This window comes from Mustelus asterias, chromosome 6 (genome assembly GCF_964213995.1).
Source record: "Mustelus asterias chromosome 6, sMusAst1.hap1.1, whole genome shotgun sequence".
NCBI lineage: Eukaryota > Metazoa > Chordata > Chondrichthyes > Carcharhiniformes > Triakidae > Mustelus > Mustelus asterias.
The window spans coordinates 119,078,962-119,098,615 of NC_135806.1; the positions used below are offsets into that span (position 1 = coordinate 119,078,962).

Consider the following 19,654-nt stretch of genomic DNA (forward strand, 5'->3'; position numbering starts at 1 on the left):
GCATGTTCTGCAGCTGGCCAGAGAGTGAGCTAAACAAGGCCTGGTACGGTGCAAGAGGGGAGTAATTTCTAATCTCATCTCATAATATGATTGAATTTTACATTCAGTTTCAGAGAGAGAGGAGTGGGTCTGAAACTAGGCTTTTAAACTTGGATCTTTTTGGTTGTATCACAGCTTGGTATGGCTCCTGCTCTGCCCAAGACCACAAGAAATTACAAAACGTTGTGAATATAGCCCAATCCATCACGCAAACCAGCCTCCCATCCATTGACTCGGTCTACACTTCCCGCTGTCTCGGTAAAGCAGCCAGCGTAATTGAGGACCCCACACACCCACGACATTCTCACTTCCACCTTCTTCCATCAGGAAAAAGATACGAAAGTCTGAGGTCACGTACCAACCGACTCAAGAACAGCTTCTTCCCTCCTGCTGCCATCAGAGTTTTGAATGGACCTACCTTGCATTAAGTTGATCTTTCTCTACACCCTAACTATAATTGTACACTACATTCTGCACTCTCTCCTTTCCTTCTCCATGTACGGTATGCTTTGTCTATATAGCGCGCAAGAAACAATACTTTGCACTGTATGCTAATACAAGTGACAATGATAAGTCAAATCAAATCAAAAATGTGCGCATGAAAGCTGAGCTGGCTAAAGTGAATTGGCAAATCAGATTCAGGGATAAGTCAATACAGATGCTGTGGTGGTCACTGAAGGGGACATTTCTGAATACACAGAATAGATTCATTCCAATGAGTAAAAAAAAGTCCAAAGGATGGACCCACCAACCATGGTTAAAAGAAAGTTTAAAGATTGTATCAATCAAACTTGGAGTGGAAGGACCGAAGATTGGACAGAATATAAGAAACAGCAAAGGATGACTAAAAGATTAATAAGGAGAGGGTAAATAAAGTACAAGAGAAAGCTAGCCAGAAATATAAAACCAGACAGTAAGAGTGAGCTTTGGTCCTACAGAAAGTAAGTCTGGAGAGTTGATAATGGAAAACAAGGTGATGGCAGATGAACTAAAAGGTATCGGTCTTCACAAGGGAGGATACAAGTAACATTCCAGAAGCAGCTATAAACCAGAGAGTGGAAGGGTTGTACAACAGGCTGCACTGTTGGGGTTGTACTACAGCCCTCCCAAAAGCCAGCATGAAGTGAAAGAACCAATATGTCAGCAGATTATGGGAAGATGTGAAAACAATAGGGTTGTCGTGATTGGAGATTTTAACTTCCCCAACATAGACTGGGATTCCTTTAGTGCCAGGGGTTTGGACAGGGCAGAATTTGTTCAGTGTGTCCAAGAGTGCTTCTTGAGGCAATATGTAGGTAGTCCAAATTGGGAAGAGGCTATCTTAGACCTGGCTCTGGGAAACGAGCCCGAACAGGTGATTGATATCTCAGTGGGGACCATTTTTGCAACAGTGATCATAATTCTATAAGCTTCAAGATACTTGTAGAAAAAGATAGAAGTAGTCCCTGAGTGAAAGTACTAAGCTGGGGAAAGGCTAACTATGACTGTATTAGGCAGGAGCTAGGGAATGTAGATTGGGGGCAGCTGTTTGAGGATAAATCCACATCTGATATGTGGAAGTCTTTTAAAAGTCAGCTGTTAACAGTTCAGGACAAGTATGTCCCCCTAAAAATGAAGGATAAAGATGGCAAGAGTCAGAAACTCTATGTCAAAAGAAATTAGTGAAAAAGGAGGCGGCATACATAAATTTCAGGCAATTGAACATGGATAAGACTCGAGGAATACAAATATAGCAGGAAAGAGCTTAAACAGGGACTTAGGAAGGCAAAAAGGGGCCATGAAATGTTTTTGGCAGGCAGGTTAAGAGAGAATCCCAAGTCTTTTTATGCGTATAGAAGGAGGAAGAGGGTAGCTAAGGAAAGGGTAGGTCCACTCAGACAGTGGAGGGAATTTGTGTGTGGAGCCAGATGAGGTCTGTAACGAGTGCTTTGCATCACAAAAGAGAAGGATGTGGTGGATGGCGAGTGTAGAAAGGAGGGTGTTGACATAAAAAGAGAGGAGATATTGAAAAACATTAAGGTGGACAAGTCCCTAAAACCAGATAGGGTCTATACCAGAATACTGAGAGAGGCGAGGGAAAAAATTGCTGAGGCCTTGGCCAAAATCTTTGCATCCTCTTTAGTCACAGGCAAGGTACCAGAGGATTGGAGAATAGCTAACATTGTTCCTCTGCTTAAGAAGGGCAGAAGACTGGCATAGTGGACAGTGAAGAAAGTTATCTCCAATTGCAACAGGATCTTGATCAATTGGTCCAGTGGGCTGACGAATGGCAGATGAAGTTTAATTTAGACAAATGCGAGGTGATGCATTTTGGTAATTGAACCAGGGCAGGACTTACTCAGTTAATGGTAGGGCATTGGGGAGAGTTACAGAACAAAGAGGTCTAGGGGTACATGTTCATAACTCCTTGAAAGTGGAGTCACAGGTGGACAGAGTGGTGAAGAAGGCATACGGCACGCTTGGTTTCATCAGTCAGAACATTGAATACAGGAGTTGGGACGTCTTGTTCAAGTTGTACAAGATGTGGAGATGCCGGTGTTGGACTGGGGTAAACACAGTAAGAAGTTGTACAAGACATTGGTAAGGCCACACTTGGAATACTGTGTGCAATTCTGGTCACCCTATTATAGAAAGGATATTATTAAACTAGAAAGAGTGCAGAAAAGATTTACTAGGATGCTACCGGGACTTGACGGATTGAGTTATAAGGAGAGGCTGAATAGACTGGGACTTTTTTCTCTGGAGCATAGGAGGCTGAGGGGTGACCTTAATGAGGGGCACAGATCAGCTAGATCGTCAATATCTTTTCCCAAAGGTAGAGGAGTCTAAAACTCGAGGGCATAGGTTTAAGGTGAAAGGGGAGAGATACAAAAGAGTCCAGAGGGGCAATTTTTTCACACAAAGGGTGGTGAGTATCTGGAACAAGCTGTCAGAGGTAGTAGTAGAGGCGGGTACAATTTTGTCTTTTAAAAAGCATTTAGATAGTTACATGGGTAAGATGGGTATAGAAGGATATGGGCCAAATGCGGGCAATTGGGATTAGCTATGGGTTTTTTTTAAAAAAAGGGCAGCATGGACAAGTTGGGCCGAAGGGCCTGTTTCCATGCTGTAAACCTCTATGACTCGAAGAGATAATCCGGGAAATTACAGACCTGTGAGCCTTACATCAGTGGTGGGGAAATTATTGGAGAAGATTCTTAGGGACAGGATGTACTCACATCTGGAGGAGAATAGGCAGCATGGTTCTGTGAAGGGGAGGTCATGTCTCACAAACTTGATTGAATTCTTTAAGTGAAAAGAAAAATTGACCAGGGCAGGGCAGAGGATGTTGCATACATGGACTTTTAACCTTCGATAAGATTCCTCATGGCAGGCTGACACAGAAGGTGAAGTCATATGGGATCCAAAGTGGGCTGGTAAAATGGATACAAAACTGACTTGGGCACAGAAAGCAGAGAGTAGCAGAGGAAGAGTACTTTTCTAACTGGAGGTCTGTGACAAGCAGTGTTCCACAAGGATCAGTGCTGGGGCCTCCGTTGTTTGTAATATATATATATATATATGCAGATGATACAAAAATTGGGGGAATAGCAGATAGTGAGGAGAACTGTCAGAGGATACAGCAGGATATAAATCGGCTGGAGATCTGGGCCGAAAGATGGCAGATGGAATTTAGCCTGGACAAATGTGAGGCAATGTGATTTGGAAGGTCTACTGCAGAACGAACCTATATAGTAAATGGTAGAGCCCTTAGAAATATTAGCATACAGAGGGATCTAGGCGTGCAGATCCACAGTTCCCTGAAGGCGGCAGCTCAGATGGACAGGGGGTCAAGAAGGCGTATGGCATGCTGGCCTTCATCGGTCGGGGCGTTGAGTATAGGAATTGGAAATTCATGTTGCAGCTGTATAAGACTTTGGTTAGGCTGTATTTGAAGTATTGTGAACAATTCTGGTCGCCACACTACCGGAAGGATGTTGATGCATTGGAAAGGGTGCAGAAGAGACTGGACAGGTTAGACTTGTATCAGCTGGAGTTCAAAAGAGTAAGAGATAACGTGATTAAAACATATGAGATCCTGAGGGGTCTTGACAGGGTGGATGTGGAGAGGATGTTTTGGCTTGTGGGTAAACCTATAACTAGGCGTCACTGTTTAAAAAATAATGAGTCACCCATTTAAAACAGAGATGTGGTGATTTTCTTTCTTTCAGAGGGTTGAGAATCTTTGGAACTTTCTTCCTGAAAATGTGATGAAAGCAGAGTCTTTGAATATTTTAAGGCAGACATGGATAGATTCTTGGGAAGCAGGGTGGGGTGATCAGTTACCGGGTGTAGGCGGGATGCATTTGAGGTTAGTCAGATCAGCTGCAATCTTATTAAATAGTGCAGTATGTTTGAGCTGCTGAACGGCCTCCTCCTGCGCTTTGTTTGCATGTTCATTTGCAAGGATTAACATTCACTCCGGCGAACCGACTTAACTAATATGTTTGCAAATATGGAGCATCAAAAAAAACTTATTTCAGAAAATTGAAAGCAGACAGCATTTGGGAATTGTAAATTTTATTCCTCGATTTGCAAGTTATTTATTTTTCTCAGATAACCTAATCAGTTAACATGGGGCCAGATCTTGCTGTGAAAAATCAGAGGCTAAGGGCAGTCACTATTATACAAGTAGAAATGCAGCTGCAACCTCTAGTGAATGGAGATGGGCAATTGGCTCAAAGATTTGGAGACAGATTTCCTCTTCAGTAAGCTGTACAAAAAACACATCTCACTATCTAGCTCCCGATTCAAATTTAATGAACAGACATAGTTACAGATTAAACTCGCCAGAGTGAGTAACGACTTGTCCATTCCAGGCTAAGTATCCTTTTAGCAGCGTGCCAAGTCCTAATTATAACTGTGGAATCTCATACCTTCAGCTTTCAATTATTGTTGGGGATTTTTTTTTTTAAAACTTTGCCTCTTATCCCTCGCAATCCAATTTTTAATTCTTACTTTTTTTTCAGTACCTGATTTGACATTGAATGAAACATCCTAACTTACACTTCCTGGTTCATACTACATGCTACTTATTAATGACTCCTCAATCTGATCACTTAAGGAGACACACAGTGTCCCAGATACCCTCGAGTGGGCCCAAAGTCATTTGGATTCCCCAACAGCAATCTGCGGTGTAAGACCCCAGGGAAATTCCACGGGCAACTGCAAGTTTTACAATGTCTTGCAAAATAACCAATGTTTCCTTCTGTCTATTAGTTGCTCAGAGTAAAGTCTAACCCCCCCCCGCCCCACCCACCGTCCCCGCCCAAAGTCATGCTCGCCACATTCATGCAATGTGAAGAACGTAAGAAACAGGAGAAATAGACCACGTGGCTTGTTCCACCATTTAATCATGGCTGATCCTTAGCTTCAACACCATGGTCCCAATGCTCCCCATATCCCTCCATTCCCGAAGATACCAAAAGTCTGTCTACCCAGCCGTAAATGTATTCAACAATGGAGCGTCCACAATCCTCTGGTGGCGTAGAGAATTTCAGATCCACGACTCTTTGAGTGAAGTAATTTCTCATGCCAGTGCGACACGATTAGCCCAATTCTGACAGTTGTTCTATAATTCAGTTGCCAGCAGAAACATCCGAGTGTCCCGTCAATTCCTTCCATAATCTTGTGTTTCAATGAGATCACTTCTCAATTCTTCTAAACTTGAGAATACAACACAATTTATTCAGCCTCTCATTAATGCACAGCCCTCTCATCCCATAGACAGATCTAGGGCACTTTGGCTGTTCCATCTCCAATGTAAGTATATCCTTCCTTAAATGTGGAGACTAAAAGTGCACAGTCTTCCAGGCGTAGTCTCACCAAAGCATTAAGGTCTCTTTGGAGAGCATGTGCTCCCCTCAACTAACATACTTTCATGAGAAGTCTCTTACATACAGTTTCTAACTCAGGATGGGAAACTGCAAGATACAGAGTTCTAAAGATAGATGTCATCCTCAATTGTAAAATCAGGCCAAATCTCATGGGCAAGAGTACTACAGTAAATAATAGGAAACTCTGACCAAGTACAGCATCAACTGTAACCAATATGTATATTAATTGACTTCTTGTCTCATTAGGCAATTACTTTCGTTCAAAAGGATCATTTAGTCTTAAATTTCTTTGCAACTTACAAACCCTCAAAGATTTTTCCTACAAATGACCAAAGATGATGTGGCAAGACAGATGGACAGCAGATCTAATTCTTTATTGAAAAATGTCTCACTACACAACACCTCCATGGATCTATAATGACAAACCATCTTCCCTCTGGAATATAGCAAGAGATCACCGCATAGCCCTATTTTCTTCAACTACCCAAACATCAAGTGGCAATTTTCTTTTAGTATTTATAATTTAGCTCCAAATTCATAATTTCCAGTGCCACAGCACACCTGGTTTTCAGTATGACTCTTTGTAGATTCTGCTAAAACAAAGGACTGTGCGTAAATGGACCAGGGTTACATTCTGTTGATTTTTTTTTCCCTCATTGCATCTTGGACCAAACACGCCCATACTTTAAAAACTATGTCAGAAGATATGCGATTTTCATTCTTGAATGGATATTTGCCCCCATTGACTAGTGAAAAGGCATGCAGAAGAAATTCTGTCACCTCTTCAATCCTTCGAGAAGTGCCAGCATTGCATGCTTTAGTGATCACTGTAATGCTGTGGAATTATAGGATCTACAGTACGGAAGAAACCCATGTTGCTGTCACATCTCTGCTAGCTCTTCAACTAAAGCTATCCACTCCAATCCAATCTCCTGAATTACTTCATATTTTTCCTTTGCTGATACTTCTGATGAAGCCCTACACCTGAAACATTAACTGTTTTTTTCTCTCCACAAATGCTGCCAGGTCTTAATTTGATTTGTCACATGTATTAGTGTACAGTGAAAAGTATTGTTTCTTGCACGCTATACAAAGCATACTGTACACAGAGAAGGAAAGGAGAGGGTGCAGAATGTAGTTTTACAGTCATAACTAGCGTGTAGTGCATTGTTAGAGAGTTTAAAAGAGTTAGAATAGAGTTTTAGAAGCATAGAATGAGAGTAAAAGGTAGAATTAGAGGGTATGCTGGGCACAGCTCACAAGTCGCCGCCTCGCTTGGCGATTTCTTGAAATCTTACGATCGGAGTATTTCCAGTTTTTTCTGCTTGTTTTACTGTCCTGCTTTATGTTAATATTACATTCCACACCTTAATCATGTGTGGCAAGGGTGTACCATGGTGTTGTAATAATTATATTTGCACTTCTTACATCCTCCTTTCCGAATATTCACTACCTTCCCAAACATGTTAACCTTGAGCAGAGAATGTGTCCAGTTATACCACTCAAGATGCCACCTTTCGTGAAGATGTCAAGTTCCATATTTACTTTTATAAACGCCGAAATCAAATCAACCCCAGGGAAATTGAAAAGTCAAACAGTGAATAAAAAGAGCATTAGATATCTCGGGTGAACATACAACTGTCCTTTATAATAGCTATTGCTTCAATAAATCCCCATGAGCCACAACAGAATATAATTTCCATCTGTGTTAGATTACACTCCTATACACGTCAAACACCTCCTTGGGGTTTTATAAACAGCATGCTCAAGGCCCTGATCTTATTTTCAATATATCATGTTATTTTTCTCCCAAAACTCATCCGAAAAGCAGGTTGCTTGCTCCACATCCAATCTATCAACAAACAGCAATTGCATTTATGTGACACCTTTACCAGAGTAATATTGCCCAAAACACTTGAGTGTGATCGAAAAAAATTTAACACCAAGCAACTTTAGTCAGAGGTAGATTTTAAAGACATTTAAAGAAGGTGGAGAGATTTAAATTGGGAATACCAGAATTTAGGACCAAGGTGGCTGAAGGCAGAGCCACCAATGATGGAGCGATGAAAATCCAGGATCTCACAAGGTCAGAATGGAAGGAAAGCAAGGTCAAAGAGAAATGGAAAGCTTTGCATCATATCAGTCACACTCTCTGCAATTCCAACATTGGATGTCCAACGTACCAGACATAAGATCCAGGTTACAGGGTAATCTCAGAAGCAAAATGCTGCAAATGCTATAAATCAGAAATAAAACTTGTCTTGCTCAAAATCCTTTCTCCATTTCCTCAGTTCTGATGAAAGGTCATCAACCTGAAACATCAACTGTTTCTCCCTCCACAGATGCTGTCTGACCCAAGCATTTCCAGCATTTTCTGTTTTGATTACAAACTACTCAGCTGTCTTTTCTGCATATTCTACAGGAGAAAGTAGATTAATCGGTAATAGGAGTGATATTTGTAATTTTTGTTATTTCCAAAGGAAGCCAAGAGGATGCCATTTCAAGACGCTAAGCATTACAATAAACAAGTTTCAAATTAGAACAGGAAACAGTCAAGATACAAAAACAACGCGACTTTCCTCCCACAAAAGAAAAAAAAAATCACTTTTCTGCCACACTTAAGGCAGTCACTTATATTCTTGATACAGCATTTACAAACAAATCCCTGGAGACAGCAGGAGGTAGATAAGGTGGCTGAATAGGCAAATGGGATCCTTGCCTTTATTAGTCAAGACATAAAATACAAGAACAAGTAGGTTAGGATGGAGCTGCATAAAACACTCATTAGACCACAGCTGGAGTACTGTGAGCAATTCTGGTCATCACACTATAGGAAAGGTGTGATTGCACTACGAAAGGTGCAGAGGGGATTCACCACGATGTCGACTGGGCTGGAGGGTTTTCGCTATGAACAGAGGCTGGCAAGGCTGGGGTTGTTTTCCTTAACAGCAGAGAAGGCTGAGGAGGAGAATCTCACTGAGGTGTACAAAATTATGAGGGGCATAAACAGGGTAGATGGAAGAAACCTTGCCCCTTAGTAGAGGGGTGGATAACCAGGAGGCATAAACTTAAGGTAAGGGGCAGAATATTTAGAGGGGATTTGAGAAAAAACTTTTTTTACCCAGAGTGTGGTGGGAATCTGGAACTCACTGCCTGAAAGGGTGGTAGAGGCAGGAACCCTCACAACATTTAGATGAGCATGTGAAACAGCACAGCATGCAAGGCTACAGACCAAGTAATTAGAATAGATAGGTGGCCGATGGCCGGACAGACTAGGAACATCAGACTTAGAAACAGGGGTAGGCCATTTTGTGCTTTGAGCCCACTCCGTCATTCAATAAGATCATGGCTGATTTTGTTGCGATTCAACTCAGACCTTTCGACCTGAAGGAACTAGCTGTGCCTTGTGACACCCCCACTATATCAGGCTTTGAACTTGCTTGTGACTGGCTCATCTGAGCCTCTTCACTGGCTGGGATTTTTTTTTGTTAAATCCTTCAGGCTTCCAGACCAAGTCTGCAAAGAGAATGGCAAACTAGACGTTCAGGTGGGAAGTTTCAGCTTTCCACAATCAGCCACAAGGTTTCATTCCAGCCTTTATGGTACAAAGAACAAAGAACAATACAGCACAGGAACAGGCCCTTCGGCCCTCCAAGCCTGCGCCACTCATGTGCCCAACTAGACCATTCGTTTGTATCCCTCTATTCCCAGTCTGTTCATGTGGCTATCTAGATAAGTCTTAAACGATCCCAGCGTGTCCGCCTCAATCACATTGCTTGGCAGTGCATTCCAGGCCCCCACCACCCTGTGTAAAATACGTCCCCCTGACATCTGTGTTGAACCTTGCCCCCCTCACCTTGAACCCGTGACTCCTTGTGTTCGTCACCTCCGACCTAGGAAAAAGCTTCCCACTGTTCACCCTATCTATGCCCTTCATAATTTTATACACCTCTATTAGGTCGCCCCTCATCCTCCGTCTTTCCAGGGAGAACAACCCCAGTTTACCCAATCTCTCCTCATAGCTAAGACCCTCCATACCAGGCAACATCCTGGTAAACGTTTTCTGTACTCTCTCCAAAGCCTCCACGTCCTTCTGGTAGTGTAGAGACCAGAACTGGACGCAGTATTCCAAATGGGCCTAACCAACGTTCTATACAGCCGCAACATCATATGCCAACTTTTATATTCTATGCCCCGTCCAATAAAGTTGCGCAAGCATGCCTTATGCCTTCTTGACCACCCTCTCCACCTGTGCTGCCACCTTTAAGGATCTGTGGACTTGTACAACCAGGTCCCTGTGTGTGTCCATACTCCTGATGGTTCTGCCATTTATTGTATAGCTCCCCCTTACATTAGATCTACCAAAATGCATCACTTCGCATTTATCTGAATTAAATTCCATCTGCCATTTCTCCGCCCAATGTTCCAGCCTATCTATATCCTGTTGTATTCTCTGACAATGTTCATCACTATCCGCAACTCCAGCAATCTTTGTGTCATCCGCAAACTTACTGATCACACCAGCTACATCTTCCTCCAAATCATGTATATATATATCACAAACAGCAGAGGTCCCAGTACAGAGCCCTGCGGAACACCACTAGTCACAGACCTCCAACCGGAAAACGACTCCTCCACTGTTACCCTCTGTCTTCTATGGCTAAGCCAGTTCTCCACCCATCTAGCTAGCTCACCTTTTATCCCGTGAGATTTAACCTTTTGCACCAGCCTGCCATGAGGGACCTTGTCAAACGCTTTACTAAAATCCACGTAGACGACATCCACAGCCCTTCCCTCGTCAATCATTTTTGTCACCTCCTCAAAAAACTCAACCAAATTTGTGAGGCATGACCTCCCTCGTACAAACCCATGCTGTCTATCGCTAATGAGATTATTCAGTTCTAAATGTGCATATATCCTATCTCTAAGAATCTTCTCCAACAATTTCCCTACCACGGACGTCAAGCTCACCGGCCTATAATTACTCGGGTTACCCTTGCTACCCTTCTTAAATAACGGGACTACATTTGCGATCCTCCAATCCTCTGGGACCTCACCTGCGTCCAGTGAAGAGACAAAGATTTCTGTTCGAGGCCCAGGAATTTCATCTCTTGCCTCCCTGAGGAGTCCAGGATAGATGCCATCTGGCCCTGGGGATTTGTCTGTCTTAATGTTTCCTAAAAAACCTAACACTTCCTCCCTTGTAATTGAGATTTTTTCTAACGGGTCAACACATCTCTCTGAGACACTACCTGTGAATATGTCCCTCTCCTTTGTGAATATTGATGCAAAGTATTGGTTTAGGATCTCTCCTACTTCCTTTGCTTCTAAGCATAATTCGCCTCCTTTGCCGCTGAGAGGTCAGATTCTTTCCCTAACAACCCTCTTGTTCCTAACGTATGTGTAAAATGCCTTAGAATTCTCCTTAATCCGGCCTGCCAGGGACATTTCGTGACCCCTTTTTGCCCTTCTAACTCCCTGTTTGAGTTCTTTTCTACTTTCTCTGTATTCCTCCAGTGCTCCATCTGTTTTTAGCTGCCTGGACCTCATGTATGCCTCTTTCTTCTTTTTGATTAAACCCACAATTTCACTGGTTATCCACAGCTCTCGAATCCTACCTTTCCTATCCTTCCTCTTTACAGGCACATGCCTGTTCTGCAGTCCTATCAACTGCTCCTTAAAAGACTCCCACATGCCAGATGTGGATTTACCCTCGAACAGCCTCTCCCAATCAACAGCCACCAAATCCTGCCTAATCCGGCTGTAGTTAGCCTTCCCCCAATTCAGCACCTTACCCATAGGACAACATTCATCTTTTTCCATTACTATCCTAAAGTTTACAGAATTGTGGTCACTATTTGCCACATGTTCCCCTATTGAAACTTTGATGACCTGACCGGGCTCATTCCCCAGTACTAGGTCCAGTATAGCCCCCTCTCTAGTTGGACTGTCAACATATTGTTCCAAAGAACCTTCCTGTACGCATTTTATAAATTCTTCCCCGTCCGTACATCGGAGATGGATCAGCCGGTTCAGAGAGCTTAAAGTTTGGCAGTCAGAATCCTCTCTCAAGTTTGGAAGGTTATAGCTGTCCTTTTTAAAAATAAAATAAATTGGAATGGAAAGGCCCAATATCATTTCACTCCTGGATTAAGAGTTTGAATTTAGGCCAAACTTATAGTATGAAAGTCTTTGCTCCCAGCTGACAGTCAAGCATAGGGAAACAAATCTGAAATGGTCTTTCACTGTTCTTTTGTGGGCATGAGCTCATTGCACAAAATCACCAACCATTTGTCACAAATGATCAAATCTCACATTTTTTAAAAAGATTTTACTCCATTCTTAAGCCAATGCTCAGAGTGGACCAAGCAAACTCAAATCCACCTCCTTGCTGGCTCCAAAAGCAAAATACAATTCATGGTCTCCACAAGAGAGACAAACAAGACCAAGCTGACAAGATAAGGCATTGCAACCCCATCTTGGGCTTGATCTTCGCCAAAAGACAGAAATCTTACCTTTTTTTAATTCATTCACAGGATGTGGGTGTCACTGGCTGAGCCAGCATTTATTGCCAATTCCTGAGGGCATTTAAGAGTGAACGACATTGCTGTAGATCTGGAGTCATATCTAGGCCAAACCAGGTAAGGATGACAGATTTCCGAAAGGACATTAATGAACCAAATGGGTTTTTAATAATTGACAATGGTTTAATTCCAGATTTTTTTTTAAATTGAATTCAAATTTTACCATCTACCAGAGTGGGATTCGAACCTGGGTCCCCAGAGCATTACCCTGATCTCTGGATTAGTAGTCTAGCGACAATACCACTACACCACCGCCCCACACACCACCCCAAATTTCATTTGGGGGGAGGCAGCGGTGGGGAACACTGAGAAATGGGAACATTTTACATCAAAACTAAATGATGTTTTAGTTACATCAACCACACAGAGCTAATCACCTCATTAGTTAATAGTTTATTACCAGAGATTTGGGTGCAACTGGCTACAACTGGCCATGATAACCCTCACCAGAAACTTCCTGATGCCTGTTCTGGGCACATGAAAACCAGTAACCAGTAGCTTGGTGAGAAAAAGAAGAGCTTATACACAAATGGTATGTGTAGAGGGAAATAGTTATTAATTCTTCTGTTCCCTTTCTCAAGGCCTTTCTCAAGGCCAGAGAAAACACAATACGCAGCGAGTAAAAGGGGAGGAGAGGGAGCTTTACATACCTAAATTTTAAAACATTAGCCTTCACTATAGTAAACATTTTGCCTAGATAATAAGCATTACTCCTTCACTACATTTTTCATACAATTTCAACCTTAATGGTAAAATTTGAAGACAGCCACTTGGTAAGGGCATCTTCCCGAGTGACAGAATAGCAATATTCAGTGAATTAAACATGGATATAGGTTACACAGGCTGCTGACAATATTAAAATTCAGATTACATTGGCTTCAGCTGAACAGCTGGAAAACTAAAGCCATCTTATTTGCCTTCCACAAGAAACATCGGACCCTTACTTCGGTTTTAATCTACCCCGAGTGAAGCTGAACTAGACAGTATATTCAATATTGACATCCCACCCTGAGCTGATCTTGAAACTCCAGCACCAAAACAACATACTTCAATCTTTGCAAAATTGTCCGTCTCCTTATTCCCTCTGCTGAAGGCATTATATATCCTTTCACCTCCAGTTTCGAATTCTCCAATGCCCTGCTTGGCATCCTGTCAAGTGCTTGCTGATACGGGCTCAAATTTTCCAAAGCTCTTCTGTCCACATAACGCCCTGCACTAAATTCCGCCAACCATTGTCCCTGTCCTCACTGCTTCTTCACTTATTTCCCATCTCCCAATAAAATAAATTAAAACTTCTTTGTCTTTACCTACAAATCCTGCCACTGCTTCGCCCCACCTTGCTTCCACAACTCCTCCAACCTCAGATGACCTAAAGTCCCCTCACTTATGGCCACTGTGCATTCTCTTCCCACCATTTCTCACTTGTGACAGAGTTTTCAGCCATACTTGGACCCACCCTCTGAAACTCCCCTTCAATAACTCTTCACCTTGTTAAACGTCTCAGTTAAAAGCTGTTAACTAAAGGCCAACAATCACCTGCCTGAAATACTACAGAGGAGAAATCATAAATGCCTCTTTCCATCAGCCTACACCAAAATCTCTGGTATTAAACTATTAACTAATGAGGTAATTGGCATATCTGTTGTAATTAGTTTTAAAAGGCACAACACATATCTGTTCACTTACAAAAAATGTTTACTTATGTTAATTTTGTGGCTCAATTTAAACACTAAAGTCATGACTGTTACCAATAGCCTCAAACAAATCCAACAGGGAGCTTTGAGCACTAGTTCAGAAGCTGGCTGTTAACAAAAAGATAGCAACAAAGATCTCATGGGTATTCATACGATCTGGCATTGTAAATGATAACACGTCACTTCATGTAAAACCCCTATTTAAATTCCATGTTCTTCATTATCATCCATTTGATGACTTTGCTTCCCAAAATGAACTGATTTTTCTACCAACTTTTCACACCACAAAGAAAAACACAAATACACTACTTAGCTCTATCACAGGACAACCATTTAACACAGCTCACATCCAGCCTTTCCATTTCATCTCCGCTCAGGAGGTGCCACCCAGTTGTGGAAATGCTGCTTACACTGCAGAGTAGTTCCAAGAATCAGGACAAAAATAAAAGAACACCACCGTCGTGTTCCTTAGCTATTAGAACTCAAAAGAGAAATAAAGCGTAGTTTTTAAACATGGTACAGATTCAGGGAAGAGTGGTTGAGAAACTACTGACCAGGAGCAATCACTGAAGACAACAAATTGGAACCCAAAAAAGGGAAATGAAAGAGAAGAGGAGGAGAGACACAGGCACACAAAGACTTGTACTAGATGTATATCCTGATCAGTTTTGGAACAAGACATACCCTGATACCAAAGCAGAAGCAATAGAGATCCTTACAGGCCAGTATATAACATACCACATTGATGTAGGTGTACATGGACCCAGTCTTATCCAACCTATCCACAGGTACCTAAGCATATTAACGTCAACCAGAAATGAATGAGTCACAACCAATCCCAAAGGAGACTATCATCAACACAGTAGATTTTGTTCTCACAAGAGGTTATTAGCCTGAAACATTAACTCTTTCTCTCCACAGATGCTGCTTGGCTTGCCGAGTATTTCCAGTATTTTTTGGTTTCATCTCAGATTTCATGCGTTCTCTGTATTTTGCTTTGGTGTTAGAGTAGGTTTCCAACTGTATTATCAAATATTATGCAAGGTTCATAGAATCATGCAGCGTTGCAGCATTCAAATATACAAATTAAGAGGAGTAGGCCACTCGGCCTCCTCAGGCCCGTCCTGCCATTCAATAAGATCATGGCTGATCTGATTGTAACTTGAACTCCACATTCCAACCTGAAGGAGCCCATTCTGTCCATAATCCTGTGCTAACTCTTGACAGAGTTACTAAATTAATCCCAGACCTTGTGCCCTTTACCCCATAGCCCTATAAAGATTTTCCCCTTCAAAAATATTCCCTTTTGAAAATTACAATTGAATCGGCTACATTTCAGGGAATGGATTCCAGATTATAACTCGTGTGAAAAAAAAAACTTACCCTTTTTTTTGCCAATTATTTTGTTGGGGGTTGGGACGTAGTTTCAACCATAGTAATCACTATCTACTTAAGTGTATGTGCTGATGTCACATTTAACTGCCTATTTCTACCTTTGTAACACTGCCAGACTTCACCCTTGTCTCAGCACATCTCCTGCAGAAACCTTCATTCAGGCCTTTTTACCAAGAGTCTCATCTGTGCCAACACACACCTGACGGTCTCGTATAGTCTACCATCTGTAAACATGAACTAATCCAAAACTCCGCTGCACATGTCTTAACTCGCAGCAAGTCCCACTCCCCCATCACCTCATGCTGACTGATCCACACTGACTTCTGGTCAAGCAATGTCCTGACTTTAAAATTCTCATCGTTGTTTACAAAGCCCTCCAAGACCTCACCCGTCCCACCTCTGCAATCTCTCCAACTCCTCTGAGATATCCAAGTCCTCTAATTCAAGCATCTCGTGTACCCACAATTTCAATCACTCCACTACTGGCGGCCATGCCTTCAGTTGCCCAAGTCCCAAGTTCTGGAATTCCCCCTCCCTACACTTTTCTGCCTGGCTCTCATAGGGTCAGAGTGTTTTATAGCACAAAAAGAGACCTTTCAGCCCATCGTGTCTGTGCCGACCATCAAACAACTATATTCTAATCCCATTTTCCTCCTTTAAGGTTTGGATGGTACAGCACTGCCTCACAGTGCCTGGGATCTAGGTTCAATTCTGGCATTGGGTGTGTAAAGTTTGCACGTTCGCCCCATGCCTGTGTGAGTTTCCTCCGGTTTCCTCCCACAATCTGATAGATGTGCAGGTTAGGTTGATTGACCATGCTAAATTGCCTCTTTGTGTCAGGGGGATTAGGGCCTGGGTGGGATTGTTGTCGCTGCAGGCTCAATGGGGCAAACGGCCTCCTTCTGCACCGTAGGGATTCTATGATTCTATCTAGCTATTCTATACCTTTACACCCTTACTTTTTCACCTTTGAGTCATCTGACTTAATATCTCCTCAAGTGGCTGGATGTCATAGTGTGTTTTGATAATGCTCCTTAGGGTGTTAAAAGGTGCTATATAAATGTAAATGTGCATTTTTTCCCCCTCAAAACAAATCTAACTGTATTTGTACGTGTGGGGCTGTAATCTTCGCGGAGGGAGGGGGGGGGGGGGTCAGTTGCACATCTTACCGTGAGCTGGCGGAGTAGCTGGGGAGCGCCGGGCGACCTGTCCCTCTCCCTGGGGAAGCGGAGGGGCTTGAGGCGGCTCTGCTTGGCCAGCACCAGGAGGCTGCCCAGCAGCAGGCTGCTCAGGCACAGGGCCGAGTAGAAGAGGAGCCTGCAGAAGAGCCAGGCCAGGAGGGAGGGGGGCTCGCCCTCGGACTGGAAGCAGGAGGAGGCGGCGAAGAGGCAGAGTCCGGCCAGGAGCAAGTAGTAACCGCGGCTGCCATCAGGACACATAGTGACCATCGCATCTCCCAGCTCGACCCTCTCCTCCTTTCAAACACACTCACGTCCATAACACTTGCAAACATGTAGAAGGCACTTTCTGAGAGACCCGGGAATCGGATCCGCGACACCTGTGTGGGGGAGGGGAAAGGGGGGAGAGAGAAGAAAAATTTAAATCACAACTGACAACCCACAAACAAACAGACATAAACAGGAGGATAAAATCAGAAAGACGGGCCAACCCTCTCTCTTATTTGCTGTTGCAGCTCCTACATTTTCTTGAGTGTTGTTCACATTGAGGGGGGGTTACTGTTCTGAGGCTAAATTCACAGATTTATCATAATTTCTCTCTCTATAAGTACATTTTTTTTTAGGTGGACGTCTCCAGTCAACGAAAACCTCCCCTGTCGCCTCAGCTTGTCAAATCGATCCTGAGGGGATTTTTTTTTCTTGTAATTTTTCTTGTTATTCTCTTCAAAACCTCCAGGGCTGCTCCTTGATTAATGTAAATGGAAAAAAAATCTCCTTCAAAATATCTGTGAGCCTAAGAGAGAGAAAGTCTGAGGATCTTGTTTCTTCTCTTTCCCCTCTCCTCTCTCTGCATCCATCCAGCTCGCAGGCAGTGTCTGTCTGTCTGTGTCTCCCTCACAGCAGCCCCAGTGCTGATGATGATGTGCCCGTCACTTTCAGTCCTGCCTGTTTCCTGCCCCAACCTCCCAGCTCAATCCGGAAAGGAGAGCAGCCACCTCTTAAAAGGGGCATGCTCCCCACACACACAACTTCACTGGGCCCCACCAGTCTCGACCCAAGCCCTCCCTCCCACCCCTCTCCCTCACACCCCTCTCCCTCACAGCTTTCAGATCCCAGCCTCCCCTGGCAGCCTTGCAAGAAATAAATTTGTTCAAACCACAACCAGAGAGTGGTGAATCTGTGGAAGTCTTTGCCGCAGAAGGCTGTGGAGAGGCCAGGTCATTGAGTGCCTTTAAGACAGAGATAGATAGGTTCTTGATTAATAAGGGGAAAAGGCAGGAGAATGGGGATGAGAAAAATATCAGCTGTGATTGAATGGCAAAGCAGACTCGAAAGGCCGAGTGGCCTAATTCTGCTCCTATGTCTTAAGGTCTTACAACAACAACAATTGGATTCAAATGTTGAATTAGGTGTATGTAAGAATGCACCAAGACCAAATTTCCTCCAGAATTAACCTGACAGAGGGGGAGAATTGATTATATTTGTGCTTTGAATTGAACCCCACATATTTTACTGTAAGTGATGACTGTGTAGGTTTGTTCTAGATTCACCATGATGGGGCGACCTAGAAGAAACCCTACAGTACAGAAAGAGGCCATTCAGCCCATCGAGTCTGCACCGACCACAATCCCACCCAGGCCCTACCCCCATATCCCTACATATTTTACCCACTAATCCCTCTAACCTACACATCTCAGGACACTAAGGGGCAATTTTAAGCATGGCCACTCAACCTAACCCGCACATCTGTGGACCTAAACCAGACACCCACATATACTCTCCAATATACCCTCTGTATGGGGGTGGAGAAAAGGGTGAGGGTTGTGGGTCCCACAAGTTGGAAATCAAATCAAAGAGGAGTCTGAGGTGAATCCACAACTCCCAGGCAACGGTTGAGGCTGTATTTGGGGCAGTACGCCGCAGTCAGGGCAAAGCATAATCCAGAAGGAAAAAACTCAGTAAGACTTGGGAAATGATTGGAACTAGTCCAAGCTGGTCTTGTATACTACAAGTTTGCACCAAACATTTGGAAAAAACCCAGTAACCTTGGTCCAAACTGGAGTTCCATTTAAGGTATACAAGACCAGCTTGGGCCAGTCCCTATCATTTCCCAAGCCTTACTGGGTTTTTTTCCAAATGTTGGACTGAGATTATAAATTCATAGGCTTTATTTTGTTTTGGCTCGCGCGAGTCAATTACTAGCAGAACAAATGCAATTACAAGCCGTCCATCTGAGGGAAGCATAATTTACAGCACAAAAATAGGCTGTCCAGTCAAGCTGGAAATATGTGCCTAAATAGTGAATGATAAGGCAAGCAATGTCTTGTGGTACCCACAGTGAGTGGAAATGTATTGGGTGGAAGGGTGTCATTAATTTTCATGGCCCCTCCCCAGCTGATTTTTTAAAAAAATGGTGTGCCCTTTAATTTCCTCGTGTACCAGAAAGCTACTTCAGGATTTACTGCAGGAATATGCAACTAAATGCTGACAAGATCTATGAGATTGAGAACACACTTAAAAGCCCTGGCTGAGGTCCATAAATATATTGCATTAAAGCAATGTCATGGTTGCATTAACAATTTAATTCAGCATAATGTAATGTTCAGTCCAGCATTCAAAATATATTTCTAGGAACAAATTGTAACTCAGATGGTTCAAAGCTTACTAAGAGCGGAGTGGATCAATTGAATTTTGATTTATTCTTTCACAAGATGTGGGTGTTGCTAGCAAGGCCATTTTTTGCTGGGCATCCCTAATTGCCCTCGAGAAGTTGGTGATGAGTGAGCTGCCTTTACAAACTGTTGCAGTCCATGTGATGTAGGTACACCCACAATGCTGTCAGTAGGGAGGGTTCCAGGATTTTGACCCAGTGACAGTGAAAGAACAGC

At 43.1% G+C, this 19,654-nt stretch overlaps 1 protein-coding gene across 2 annotated transcripts in view; it reads right to left on the reverse strand.

Annotated features, from left to right (window-relative positions):
• snx25 (sorting nexin 25) overlaps positions 1 to 17,720 on the reverse strand; it is a 219,055-nt gene extending 201,335 nt beyond the window's left edge. Inside the window, exons 1-2 of one of the 2 annotated variants that reach the window (XM_078215054.1) lie at positions 17,258 to 17,720; positions 16,758 to 17,146 (exon numbers count right to left, since the gene is read on the reverse strand). In XM_078215054.1, the coding sequence (XP_078071180.1) occupies positions 16,758 to 17,036 (279 nt within the window). In that variant the 5' untranslated portion in view covers positions 17,037 to 17,146; positions 17,258 to 17,720. The remainder of the gene's footprint in view (positions 1 to 16,757; positions 17,147 to 17,257) is intronic. The other variant, XM_078215055.1, reaches the window with a different exon arrangement.
• Between the last annotated feature and the right edge of the window lie 1,934 nt (positions 17,721 to 19,654).